At 44.4% G+C, this 14,903-nt stretch overlaps 1 protein-coding gene across 1 annotated transcript in view; it reads left to right on the forward strand.

Annotated features, from left to right (window-relative positions):
* LOC117457424 (protein unc-80 homolog) overlaps positions 1-14,903 on the forward strand; it is a 56,363-nt gene that overhangs the window by 6,232 nt on the left and 35,228 nt on the right. Inside the window, exons 9-18 of the mRNA XM_071205078.1 lie at positions 819-1,092; positions 1,208-1,342; positions 1,577-1,793; positions 2,831-2,971; positions 6,599-6,867; positions 8,514-8,855; positions 8,935-9,066; positions 9,620-9,767; positions 11,024-11,074; positions 12,033-12,181. Of these exons, the coding sequence (XP_071061179.1) occupies positions 819-1,092; positions 1,208-1,342; positions 1,577-1,793; positions 2,831-2,971; positions 6,599-6,867; positions 8,514-8,855; positions 8,935-9,066; positions 9,620-9,767; positions 11,024-11,074; positions 12,033-12,181 (1,858 nt within the window). The remainder of the gene's footprint in view (positions 1-818; positions 1,093-1,207; positions 1,343-1,576; positions 1,794-2,830; positions 2,972-6,598; positions 6,868-8,513; positions 8,856-8,934; positions 9,067-9,619; positions 9,768-11,023; positions 11,075-12,032; positions 12,182-14,903) is intronic.

Raw genomic sequence — 14,903 nt, forward strand, 5'->3', positions numbered from 1 at the left:
GCTGTCATCACTCTGTATCCCCTGGCAACCTGACACAACAGCTGTGTATGTGTGTGTGTGTTGGCTAGACAGTGTAACATGATACAGCCTCTCTCTGCTCTCAAAGTGATTCATGTAGAAATCGACCATCGCTTCCTGCTCCATTTATCACCAGGGCCAAGATTAAATGCCTTACTCCCTGTCCTCCCCCCCCCTTCTCTCGCAGTATCAATATGTTTCTCCACAGTGTGTGTGTGTGTGTGTGGATCTCCGCTGCTCACCATCCGCTGACCTTCATTCTGGCTTATTTATAGTGGACTCACCTAGGCTGCCGCTCTCTCCGCCACAGTGATGCTGCAGGGGGGCTCTGCCCTTGTTTACCAGCCTCCTGTGATGCATCATTAATGAAGCAGTGTGGCGGGAGTTGATGATAGGCTAATATAACAGCAAAGGCCGTGACATAGTGTAACTGTTATGTGTATAGTCACTAATGGAAAAGCTTAAAACGCATGCAAAATACTCAAACTTGTTTTGCATTTTTCATGATCCCTTATTCAGCTTTTGATGACAGTTGTCGGATTTGATATCACTTCTTTTGAGTACCTTTATATTTTAAAGTTATGCCACCTGTTGGCATGTTGGTGATATGTCCTATATGTTCCATGACCATTGTAATACAACGGGAAAACATATTTAACTAAATGGATTATGTTCCGCTTTTCTCTATTTCAACTTTGCATTTTGCTTCGTGGGAGGCAATCGAAAATGTTCACACGGTAAAATAATATGTCCTCTTTAAAAACGTCCAATCGCCCTTGTCTCAAACCCTCTTCTTAAAGGACCTCTGCTCCTGCGGGCCTGCCCACCTCCCTGTCCCAAAGAGCGCGCTATGCCACCTACTTTGACGTTGCGGTGCTGCGCTGCCTGCTGCAGCCACACTGGACGGAAGAGGGCGTGCACTGGGCCCTCATGTTCTACCTGCAGCGCCTGAGGCAGATCCTGGAGGAGAGACCCGAACGCACCCCGGAACCCTTGGTCACACCTCTGCCGCGGCCCCGCAGCAGCTCCATGGTGGCCGCCACACCTTCACTGGTCAACACCCACAAGACTCAGGTAGTGTCAAGAAGATCATTGTTTGTACATGTTTGTAATGTCTGGTTCTGGTGCAAATCTAAAGATTCAATCGTTCGGTGCACGAGTCATCTGTTCCCTCTACTGTGCTTTGCAGGATATGAGCCTGAAATGTAACGAAGAGGGAAAATCTCTTAGCACCGAGACGTTCACGAAGGTTTCTCTGACCAGCCTCCGTCGACAGGCGGTCCCTGACATCTCCGCCGACCTTGGCATGAACATTTTCAAGAAGGTCAGACATACAGATGGGCCCATGCTATTCTGTTAATTGTGTCTTTTGCATGTTAATATCAGATGAGCATCAGGACAGGTAAGGCAGGGGTCAGGGTTCACGACATGATGATTCATTTTCGATATCAAACTCCTTGGTTGAACAATAACTAAAAACACACGTTTGCAATTGCAATGCAGCACTGAGAGGATTGCAGTTCTGACTGTCAAGCCTTCTCTTCCTGTGGTGTCTAAGTTCAAGAACCGGCGTGATGACCGTGAGAGAAAGGGCTCAATACCCTACCATCAAGCTGGGAAGAAGCGTCAGCGGCGTATGGGGGTTCCCTTCCTGCTCCACGAGGACCACCTGGACGTCTCCCCGACCCGCAGCACCTTCTCCTTCGGGAGCTTCTCAGGCCTGGGCGATGATCGGCGGGCTCTGGACCGCGGGGGCTGGCAGGCCACCATCATGGGTAGGCAGAGTGCTGTTCATTATCAGAATAGATTTCATGTCACCAGTTGGAAGTCTCTGCTTCCTCTCCCCGAGCTCCCATCCGGTGAGTCAGGGGATTTTGTCTGGATCACGCTGCCAGCTAGTGAATTAGGTCAGTTCATTAACAGTGGTATTTCTTATTAGCTTTCTTCTCTGAGAGGAGCAATTACACTTTGCTCAAGGCACAAAGACAGATTCAGAGTTATTATTTATTTATTTATTTATTCTACTATTTCAACAATTAGACAGTTTATACTTCCAAAAAACAAACAAAATTAGCAGAAGCGGGAGGGCAGAAAGCATAGCTTATACAGAAGTAGCCTTCCCATTAGTCATCCTGTTACAGGATAAAAGATAATTCCGTAACTTAATACCCACATAGATAAACACAATTATATATACACATACATATGTACACATATACATACATACACAAGTCCATGTTCAGATAACAAGACAGTTTCATTTCTCATCCTATTTTTATGTAAACTGATAATTAAGATAATTATTATTAAGTTAGACTTATAAAAGCCTAATTTCCATCAACCCCATACTGTTATGATTTGCTCCTGTGGGTATTGTCCACAGTACATGTATGATACCAATGTGTACTTGTAAAAGCGCCTCGATGACTACGAGGCGTGAAGATGGACGGTGTGGCGCAGTGCGCTGTGCAATGATCATCAGATCAAGGGGTGAAACCTGCCGCTGCTGCGTCTGTAAAGCCGGTGTGTCCTTGGGCAAGACACTTCACCTGAACTTGCTCCTGTGGGTATTGTCCACAGTGACCATTGCATGTATAACAAATATGTGTAATGTGTATTTGTAAAGCGCTTTGAGCACTGGAAAAGTGCTATAATAAATATAAGGAATTATTATTATTATTATTATTGTTACTGTAGTTGTATATATCCACTTAGCTTAGCTCCTACCTAGCTACATTCCCAGGATGAACATTTTGACAGTCAGCTGGCATGTGTTTGATTGAACCTGATATGATATCCATGTCCATTCCAGGCAAATTCACACGGAGGGGCAGCACAGACACAGCTGCGGACGCCGACATCCTGAGTGCCAAACACTCTCACTCCCACCACTCGCTGCTCAGAGACATGCCCGACCACTCCAACAGCCACAGCGATAACACCGTCAAAGAGGGTAAGGAGAAGGCAGACCTGTGGTTAACTCTGATCTCAAAGGGGGGGTTCCAATGTTTTCAGGTCGGGTTGTGTGAGGTATTTTGTAATAGGTGCGACCCTAGTTTGGAGAAACAGACAGGAGAACCAGAAATATTAAAAATGTTAGCCAAACAAAAGTCTATATCACTTTCAGTGTACACTATATTAGGTTTTTTTTCCTTTGGTTAAGATTATTAAGAAGGAAGTTGTGAACAAGCAAAATAAGCTTAAGCCACATTGCTAACTAATACAGTACGTAGCAGACCAGGTTTATTCAAAAGGAATTGTTTATATATCCCTCACTTTGACATATAGGGTATTCAACGTGTTACCTCCAAGAGGCTGCCATTTTAAGAATAATTTAAGTATTTTTTTATACAAAAATACCAAGAACAACAAAGTGCTGTAAGATGAAAACAATATTGGAATAACTATCCATCAGCTACAATAAACAACAGATGCTGCTGGCTCCACTGAGACCTGCTGAGCCGAAATAGAACAGGGTTATATAACAGTAATATTCCTGTGACAAAGCTAATTTACATATAACAAAAACAGTGTGGGCTTCAGGCTCTGTTCCACACTGCATCCCATTAACACTATTACATTAACGGAGTGTCCACACAGCAGCGTGCATTGACGCTTGGCGGTGGGCGTGTCTGAAGCTTGGGGATTTTTTGCGAGCAAAGCGACCAACAACCAATCACATGAATCTCCCGCCCCCGACATACAAAGCAATAGCAATGTTAAAACGAAGTAAACTGGATATAAAATCCCCAAACAGGTGAAAACCTACCAGTTTCACCCACTGTCTCTGCCACCTCCCTCCATGCCTCGCTCCTCCGGTTTGTATCCCGGTAGAGGAACAGAGACTGATCATTCAGCACCGGGTGATTCACTACCGCTATAATGAATTTTCCCTCCATTTTTTTGGAATATGAGGAAATGACCTGCGTAGTCTCTCCCAGCATACACACGGTTTGATTGGCTAGCGCTTGTAGTGGCAGATTTGCATAAACGGGATTTCATTGGCTGACGCTTCTGCCGAGGCACCAAAAGTTGAACATTGCTCAACTTTTGAAGCGAGCAATGCCAACGCTCCACGTCGCTTCCCAAAATGCAGTTCGGCTAAAAGGGACGTCACCCCATTCAAAGTGAATGGGCAGAAGCGTTGTAAGCTTTAACGCACGCCGCTGTGTGGACGGCAGGCCCGGTTCCAGAACAAAATGACTAAGGGTGCATCTGAGATTAGAGAGGGTGCAGTGGTAAAGTGCTATTTTTATAAGTGGGGAGTGTACCTGACACCCTCTATGGGGGTCCTCACCTCCTCTGGGGGGGGGGGGGGGGGTCCGGGGGCATGCTCCCCCGGGAAGATTTTTTTTTAAATATTGAAGTTAAAACCATCAATCTGGTGCACTTTGAGAGCAACATTAAGAGATCTATGGATCTATGTGCTCTTTGCTTGATTATGCCTTCCCAGTCCCTTATCACGTAGCAGCAGGCCCGGACTGGCCATCGGGAGGACCGGGAGGTTTCCCGATGGCCTGGCCTGTTAAGTGGCCTGCTGGCCTGAGGAATTTTTGTTTTTTATGTATGTATTGTGAACACAACGCTGCGCAAATGTGGGTCTGACTCTGCCTCACAGAAGGTGACGGGCTGTCTACATGATGTGGCCTGCCGACATGGCCACTTTCATACAGATCATACACTAATGCCCTCGATTGGTCGTGTCATTCAAGCTCGGGAGGGTGTGTGTATGTGTGGCGCGAGCGAGCGAGAAAGCGCGCGCACCGGTTACGTGTATTGTTGTTAGCGCAGCTAGCTAGCACCAGATGCGGATATCATGAGTCGTCAACAAGATGGAGGGAGAGTCCTCTGCTGTCAGACTGAGAGACTGATAACCTCAGCTCAGATGAGGTAAAGGACTCTGAGTGTTTAGATAGTTAACTTAGTCTAAGTTCTCTGTGGGTCTCAAACGGTTTGGACACCATTTATGTAAACACATATTTCCATTTGAAGGGGGAGTGATTAGTAAAATATGCATGAATAATAAAATAAAAATGTTAACTAGGTGAAAAAAGGTAAGATACACTTGTTGAGAGCTAAAACTAGTCTTTGCTGCTGCCTCAAAGAGGAGCAGGGGGAGAGAGGGGAGACGGGTGAGGCTGGTTCAGGAGCCCAGACACACTCACAACTATAAATGAACCAAAAACAAATATATACACAAGTTTCAATGTTTTTTCATATTGGATATGGTATGTTATTGGTTATGGCCATGTTCTTATGATTTTATGATTATTTAAATGTATACAGTTCTGTTTCATGTGGGTGTAGTCTCTTTATTTCCCCCTCAAAATGCACCAGATTGATGCATTTAAGTCCAACATTTAAAAAAAAAAAAATCTTACCGGCCCCCCTAGAGGATTTGAGGTCCACCTCCACTTAAAATATGTTCACATGGATAGGTTCCTAAATAGATTTGAACTTTTTTTTTTAAATAGTGACCCATGTCCATATGTTTATTCTGGGGTAGTAGATTTAAAGTTTAGGGCTATCACTATGGGCAGCAACGCTGTAAATATTGACAAATAAATCCAGGAAAATGGCACAAAAGAAAACTGGTAGTGGCCAGGCTGGGTGTATAATTCCCGGCCTGACTTATTGTCCCAGTCCGGCCCTGCGTAGCAGCCTATAAGAGCATGGCGCCAGGTGTTGTAGCCAGTTGTGGTGAAGGCATCTGACTTACTTGAACCGAAATGTCTACATGCATAGCAGAAGATGGCATCTTTTTTACATGAATATTCCAGCCAATCTCTGTTTTGAAACCATGAGCTGCAAAATGAGCGCCTCACCCCACTGTACAGGCGAGTTGGGTACTTTTTTCAATATACCTGGGCAGGCTCTGTTTTGCAGAGGTCCTCTGGCACTTGCGGGCCGCCGAGGGGTGGCGGTGTTTGGGGCAACGAAGACGGCTGTGGCTGCTCCGCCTCTGTGGGCGAGGCGGGCAAAGCCGGCGAGTCGGGCAGGAGGACGTTAGTGTCCACGACAGTAACGTAATGTCCCCATGATCTGAACTGTTATTACCTGCAGTAGATGCAGTGTATGCTGGCGATTAGGGCTGGTTGTTTGAACCATTTTCTGATGTCCATCATTGACTGCTGTGTATGCACCTTGCAGATGATGAACGCGCAGCGGCACAGGTCACGCGCACCTGACATAATAACGTTACTTACCGTTTAAATTGATCAAATAAATGCAGCAGACAATGCTATCCAACCACAATTACAATTTATTTTATTTCAACTAAATTCTTCTTCTTATTATTATTATTATTACTACTATTGTTAGTAATAGTAGGCAAAATGTAATATTTTTCACTTTTCATTTTTTTTTTTTTTACTTTTCATTTTTCAAATGAGGATGCATAACGACTCAACTGAGGGTGCAATGCACCCTTATGCACCCCCGTAGAAGCGGGCCTGGTGGACGGGCCGTAACAGACAGCAAAAGATGATGCAAGAGAGGTGATTCTGACATGATATTTAGAAAAGAGAGACAAATTTGAAAAAATAAAAAAATGGTGTGATGTTTCTTTTGCCACCTACAGTTCGATCCCAGATCTCCACCATCACTATGGCGGCGTTCAACACCACGGTGGCATCCTTCAACGTTGGATACGCCGACTTCTTCACGGAGCACATGAAGAAGCTCTGTAACCCCGCCACCGTCTCCGAGAACCCAGTGGAGCCGCTAGCCTGTTCCAACCTGCCGCGCAGCTTCACCGACTCCTGCATCAACTACTCATGTCTGGAGGAAGGGGAGAACATCGAGGGGACCAATAACTTTGTGCTGAAGAACGGAATGCTGGACCTCTCTGTGAGTGTCTGTTAATTTAATGAAAGCCAGAGTAAATGGTCCCTGCTGCTAATATTACATTACATTGCATTTAGCTGACGCTTTTATCCAAAGCGACTTACAATAAGTGCGTTCAACCAACAAAATACAAACAGAATCATATAAGTACTGTACATCAGGTTTCATAGAGCCAAAACATTTCAAGTGCTACTCAACTGGCTTTAGATAAGCCAGCCCTTTATTAGTATTTGTTTGCTTTGTTAGTAATTCTATCGCTCGAGGTGGAGTCGAAAGAGATGAGTTTTCAGTCTGCGCCGGAAGGTGTGTAAGTTATCTGCTGTCCTGATGTCAATGGGAGCTCATTCCACCATTTAGGAGCCAGGATAGCAAACCCACGTGTTTCTGCTGATGGGAACTTGGGTCCCCCTCGCAGCGAGGGTGCAGCGAGCCGTTTGGCTGATGCAGAGCGGAGTGCACGTGCTGGGGTGTACGGTTTAACCATGTCCTGGATGTAGGAAGGGCCAGATCCATTCGCAGCATGGTACACAAGTACCAGTGAAGTGGATTCTAGCAGTTACCCGAAGCCAGTGAAGTGAGCGGAGGAGCGGAGTGGTGTGGGAAAATTTAAGAAGGTTGAAGACCAGGCGAGCCGCTGCATTCTGGATGAGCTGCAGAGGTCGGATGGCACATGCAGGTAGACCAGCCAGAAGGGAGTTGCAGTAGTCTAGGCGTGAGATGACGAGAGCCTGGACCAGAACCTGCGTTGCTTTCTGGGTCAGCTGGGGACGTATCCTCCTGATGTTGTAGAGCGTGTATCTGCAGCAGCGGGTTGTAGCAGCGATGTTTGCAGTGAAGGACAGGTTGTTATCTAGGGTCACACCCAGAGTCCTTGCAGTCTGAATCGGGGAAACAACAGAGGTGCCGATGTTGATTGTCAGGTCAAGAGTGGGACAATCTTTTCCCGGAAGAAAAAGCAGTTCAGTTTTGTCAAGGTTGAGCTTGAGATGATGAGCGGACATCCACTGAGAGATGTCAGCTAGACAAGCAGAGATGCGTGCGACGACCTGGGTCTCTGAGCGGGGAAAGGACAGAATTAATTCGGTGTCGTCAGCGTAGCAGTGGTATGAAAAACCATGCGGGCTAATGACAGATCCGAGCGAGTTTGTGTACAAGGAGAAGAGGAGGGGACCAAGAACAGAGCCCTGAGGGACCCCTGTAGTTAATTGACAAGGGTCGGACTCCGACCCTCTCCAAGTAACCCTGTAGGTGCGGTCTTTGAGGTATGAGGTGAGGAGGGAAAGTGCAGAGCCTGAAACTCCAAGATCTTGGAGAGTGCGAAGGAGGATCTGATGATTTACCCTGTTGAATGCAGCAGACAAGTCCAAGAGGATGTATAATATAATTATAATGATTCTACTAAGCAGCAAGGACACCAGCAGGAATCCAAATTGAAAGTGTTGACCCTTACTCTCAGTTTTCGTGGTAGAAATTGTATAAAATGTCAACATTTCTGATGTTTTTTGCCGATTAATACTTTGAATATTAAAAATAATACAAGACAAATATTTTAATAAAAATAAGAGGTTAAATTGGTTTGTATTTTGAATTGGAAGATGTAGGGTTTGCACAGTAGGTTGGACCCAACAAACAACATCTTTGTCTTTCAGGCTGTCTTGCGGGCTCTCTACGCCGTCCTCAGCCACGACATCAGCTCCAGGATCTGCGACGTGGCCCTCAACATCATCGACTGCCTGCTGCAGCTGGGCGTGGTGCCCTGCATTGGGAAGAAGATGTCCAAGCCCGACAACAAGGAGAACCAGGAGGCGCGAGCTAAAGACGCAGCAGGTCAAGGCCTGGGAGGAGGAGCCCAGGGGGGGGGTGGCGTTCCAGGAGCTGGTGGAGGGGGGGATGGAGGCGGAGGTGGTGGTGGAGGAGGGGGGGGGAGTGGTGGAGGGAGCGGGGGGGGGAGCAAGGACGATGTGGAGAATAACAAGGATAATAATAAAAAGGTGTGTACTTTTTGATATACTTGGCGGATGTCTAAATATATAAGTGGGTTAATGTTTGTGTCCTTCACCATGACAACAGGAGGAAGGCTCTGGCTTCAGCCCGCACCGACTGGCTCTGACCATGCTCATCAAGATAGTGAAGTCTCTGGGATGTGCTTACGGCTGTGGGGAGGGGCACCGCGGGCTGTCTGGAGATCGCCTCAGGATGCAGGTCAGACGTCTAGGACCCTTTTCATGCGCAGAGAAATTATATTTCCAGGTCGTGATAAATATGGCAAAAAGAAAAGAGAGTATGGAGATATATTTGTTTCCAAACTATTCTGTTGTCTTAAAACAATTGTAGCATGGAGCAGGAGACCAAAGTGTTAACCACTGTTTAAGAGTGCAAGAAATATGGCGTGTGACTGGACACACTCCTACGCCCAGCTGCCTGTGCGTCACAGCTTGCAGACAGCTCTGATGTCGTCCAATTGTTTGTGTATGACTGGGGACTAAATGCCACAATGCGTCAATGCACATTTCCCAAATGGAAAAAGAAAGCAGACTTTGTGAAAAATCTCTGACATCTCCAACATTATAAGGCAGTAATTATAAGCCAGAAGCAAAGTGTCACATAGCCACCTGCACCCACAGTCACCTAGTCGCAAATATGAATCTAGGAAACCGATCTTTTTTGCATGCATACAGTTTTAACAAATTAGCATATTTTCTTTAATGTTTGACATGTAATCATTTTGTATTGATTATTTTGTGTTTCCTCACAGGCTCAGAACTGCCTGACCAGCCTTTATAAGCTGGACAAGGTGCAGTTTCGACAGACAATGCGCGAGCACGTCAACAAAGACTCACTCAATAACATAGTGGACTTCCTGCACGCACTGCTGGGCTTCTGTATGGAGCCCATTACCGACAGTAAGTATGGTGGTGTGTGTGTGTGAGTGGACCTAGATGCAGATCGCGATACACGATCTAAGATATGCGCTCATAGCAAATGCACAAACACTGTGTATCCGGGTTTGAGTGACATTGGTTTTGAATGCTGATACAATTAAAGTTATGAATAGTACTGAACAAAATGACATATTCTGTGCAGAAGGACAGCAACTTTAAGATGAATATGAAAATGATCATTTCAATCAAGCAGTTCATCAATAAGCTGCGAACTGTAAAAGTGGGCCTGCTGTGTCACGGTTATAATGTTAGCATCTTCTTTGTAAAGGGCGTTAGCATGCTAATTAGCAGTGTGGTTATACCTGCAAAACTATCAATATGTTTTGACTTTTGCATTTGCCAGTAAACAAAGAAAATAATCGTTTGAACAATTCATGCATTTTCAAAATAGTTGTAAATTAATAGTCACATTTAAAATACAAAAAATGGCCTCTTAGCATTAACAAACATGTCTATTAATGTGCACTGTCCCTGCTAAAAAGACCCACATATAGTTTCAGCACTACTGGACACTAAAGCAGAATATAAAATATACCATATACCATTTTTATAATATACATTTAAATCTATATTACACTAAAAGGTAATGGGTTCTACATTACAAAGTTGCATATAATAAAAGATAATAATCCCGTTCTAATGTGGTCGACAAAGCTGAATTCTATTGCCACTGCCTCACCAAGCACTTCGACTTTGCATTCCTGCACTTTCACTGTTTATATCTGTTTCTTCCCTTCCTCCTTCCACTCGCCTCTGCTTGTCTGCGTCCCCTTTGTGTCCTCCTGCTTCCATCTCCCTCCTTTTTCCTCATCCACTTCAATGAGCTGAATCCTACCTTCCTTCCTTCCTTGCTCACTCATCCATTCTGTACACTTGCCAATCCAAAGCTTTGCCCATTACATCTCTGCTCAATCAGTGGCTTTCTTGCTGAGCATTGAGACGCACGTGCCAATTCACGGTCAATACAATCAGCACAAATCAAAGCATACAAAGATACTTGGCAAGTTACTGAACCGATGAGTGTTTTTATTCTCAAAGTGAACAAGGCGCCCTGTTTAGTTTTTCAGTGTGTGTGTGTTGTTTTTCGCGTGTGGCAATCTGTGTGTGTGCGTCTCGAGGTTCACCTCCTCCCGGGGGTGGGGTGCCTACGTCCTCTCTGACATGTCTGTGCTGGCCTGATGTCAATCAACTTGTGCCCCGCCTCTTTTCTCTTGCAGAGTACGGCAGTGCAGGTGAGAGGTCCAGGAGGGCGAAAAAAAGAAACATTGGTAGATACACATGATCCATAACAATAATTACAATAGTAATAATAATAGCTGAGTATGCTCACCTGGGCAGACCCTTCTCTAGGCACCGCTTCCATCGCTGCACCCCTCACTCTCTCCGGCAGTGACACAACTCACCTGCAACTAAATGTAGAGCTTTTATATTTTGCATAGACAATAAGGTTAACTGGACCAAGAGAATAATCCCATATAGCATATTTGTTTTGATAGCAAGCCATGGTTCCCACAGGTCCTTGAAATGTTTAAACGTTTGTAAATTATAGAGGGAAGTCCAGGCGTTGATCATTTTCGATAAAAACCAAAAAATAGTTGGAGTGATTCACGGCCTTGAAAATGTTTTAAAAAACACGTATAGACCTAATTCTTTGGAATCGAGAATATTATGTTTTTTTGAAGAAAGTAGAAATGTAATTAGTACTAAGCACTCTATTATTCAACAATATATTTAATGTACACTATTTTGATTTGATGATCAATTGTTTAGTACACATGAGAGCACATAGTCTGCCATCACCCTAACACAGCAATCAAGTGGCCTCTATCTCTTTGTAATTGTTGTCTGTGAGCTTCTGTAAGCGTGCTCGTTCTCATTATTAAAGTTATCAGTGTTGGAACTTTAATTACCCGTGATTCGTGTCTCGAATTATGCCATGTTGGGTCCTTACATTTGAATTCATTGGTCCTGGAGGTCCTTGAATTTGATGGCTATGAAAGTGTGGGAGCCCTGGCAGGCCTTAGTCACTTGCATGCCTCCCTTATCCCCTACCCAGAATCCTTTTCAGTTTGCTTCTCCCCCACTTGCGTTATGGACCCTTTTCCTTTGGCCCACCCCCTCTCCTTTCCCTCCCTGTTGTACCATCACTGTTTTGAACTCAAGCTGGTCAGCTGTCAATAATGCCCCCCCTACCCTGCTGACTAAACCACCCCCTGTGTGATCCAGACAAGGCCGGCTTCGGGAACAACTTCACCACGGGGGACAACAAGTCTGTTGCCCAGAACATGGAGGCGGTGGTGGTGGGCTGCATGTTCAAGTCCCTCATCACCCGCTGTGCCTCCACCACACACGAGCTGCACAGCCCCGAGAACCTGGTGAGATGCGTGTGACATTATCCGTCCATCTGCCCTCTCTCTGCTCCCCTGATTCACTCACATCCCAGCATTAACTGTTTATTTTGATGCTCATGCTTTTGCACTTTTACTAGATTAACGTTTTGAATGCAGGACTTTTACCTGGCTGTAAAAGAGTATTCCTAAGCTCTGGGGCCTCATTTAGAAATGGAGCGTATGCACAAAAGATGGCGTCCGCCAGTTTCTACGCACTGTTTGCGATTTATAAAAAACTAACTTGACGGGAAAACGTGCGGTCCTCCACGCAAACTCTAACCCATGCGTACGCACTAAGCACAAACACGGGAGAGACGAGAAACTGCGACACCGTTGGCAGAAGGAAGAATGGAGAGAAATATGTGGAAATAATATCATAAATATAATGTTACCTCTCATTTATCATATATGAAGAATTCATTTTCATACATTGATTAAGGCCAATCTTAAAATGATTAAACAAACGCCTGTTTGAGACTCCTCAGTGCACACAAAAACATCACTTGGAGAAATAAATAAATACGGAAATGTTATTGATGATCACCCCTCGATTTTGTTCTCTTGTTAAGAAATGTATTTTCATAAATGATGCGGTAAGCAGGAGGACAGAATTACTTTAAACTGAAGCCCTTTTGCTTTTCTGTAGGTTGTAGATACGAGCATGGTTTTATATACTATCAAAACTTTAATCATGTTTTATGCCATTTGCCAAGACTTGATAAGTCGCTCGTAAAACACAGGAGGTATGGAAACCAAGAACACCATATGTGGTAAATTGAACAGCTAATATAACGCAACACATTAGTTGTATTTCCTTTAACTGGTGGATTATGGATATATAGTTGCTGATCGACAGCTGGAACACAAACCACCAAATACAAAAAAATGACTCCACTCCGGAGGGATTCCCCGATCATTTCTTACAGTTTCTCATCAAGGGGGTGTCTGCTGTCTCCTGTCTCCTGTCTCCTGTCTCCTGTCCCCGGCGTTTCTTTGACTGTTTATAGGCAAATATGGGCGTTACGTGAAGCCCGCAAAAGCTGCGCCGCATTTCGCGTTGATTGTGATTTATAAAGGGAAACCGGCGTAGGATGTGCCGTACGCAAGTCCTACGCCGGAACGCAGTCTTTTATGAATCGGAAAGTGTCGCTGCGTATTTATTTGCTGTGTCCTATGTAAGCAACCTTCCCACGCCAATCCTACTCAAGGCTTTATAAATGAGGCCCCTGGTACTTTTACTTAAAGGTCACCTATTATACACACTTCTTCATGTCTCTTCTTCATCAACATGTGTCCCCTCTGTGGAAAGAGATTCAGGAAAAAAGACCCCCTCTCTTTTTGTCCTGATCCATTTCTATAAAAACCTGTCTGAAAATGAGCTGATCAGATTTTGGCCACTTTATGATGTCATAACGATGTTTTGGCTTGTGTAACTATTAGCCAATCAGCAACCAAGGTAACCCCCCCCCCCCTTATCACCTGAATCTCCTCTAGAGCACCATTGAGTTCTTTGTAACCAAATGTCTCTCAGAGGGGCGTGGGGAGGGGCTCCTTATTTTCATCTAAAGCAACAGACAGAGAATCAGCACTTTGGAAACAGGACTGAAACAGAGGGGATTATGGGTAATGCTGCAATGATTTGTTTGGTGTTTGGAGCCAAACACTTCAGAGACATGTTCTGTATATATCTGACAGCTATAATATATGGATGAAAAACAGTATAATAGGGGACCTTTAAGTACAAGATCTGAGTACTTCTCCCACCTCATATCCCTCTCACCCCCTCCAGATTCAAACGTCTTTCCTCTTGAAGGAATGAATTATTAATGGATCATTTGGTACTGAGCCTAAAGATGCACAAGCCTCACGCCGCCTTCGTTAATGCCTTGTCATACGTGATGAATTGGACATTAGGGGTGCTTAATCTCGCTGCGTGAATAAAGACATGAGCTACTCTCGGCTCTTTACCAGAACTGAATCCATTTAGTTTTGTTTGTAATTGGTTAGAAATGGAATCCATCAATCCCTATAATTACGGAAAACAAACTTAATATAATATAGTTCCACGCAAATAAGCTAATTGTGCCTCCTCTTTCGTTTTTTAGCATTTCCAAACTGGTTTCCTCACTACATTTCCCTACACGGGAAATTGAACAAAAAATGAAAGGAACATTGAGTCAATCCTTTCTGCATTTAAAAAAAATCAGTTAGTACACTTTCTTTCAAATGGTTAATACTCAGTGTATTCAAATTACAAACTAAATACAAGAAGAAAAATACACTTCCAGGAAGCAATAAGCTTGATCATGATTTAATTGTATTCATATGTAAATAAAAGCAGCAAATTGAACATTATTTACAATTTGCAGCCCAAAGATTGTAATGGGATCCTTCCTTGTTTGCCATTCTAACCTGCAGTCTTCCACATGTGGGGTTAAATAACCTGTTTTATAATCATTTGTGTGCAGAGAGGTGGCATGAGTTGGCGGAAGGTGACTCACTTTTCAAGGCAGTCTTTATTATGGCACAGGATCAGAGGCCACCCACCCACTCACAAGCTGGAGCTGCTGAGCTAATAAACTCAACATGCCCGCCGCATACCCCATCCATTTATACATATGGAAACACACAGTCCATGTCCTTATACTCCCATTTTCTTTGTGTTTTCCTTCCCTTGAACCATCACTTGTTCCTGAACACATCCCCC

This window comes from Pseudochaenichthys georgianus, chromosome 2 (genome assembly GCF_902827115.2).
Source record: "Pseudochaenichthys georgianus chromosome 2, fPseGeo1.2, whole genome shotgun sequence".
Taxonomy (NCBI): domain Eukaryota; kingdom Metazoa; phylum Chordata; class Actinopteri; order Perciformes; family Channichthyidae; genus Pseudochaenichthys; species Pseudochaenichthys georgianus.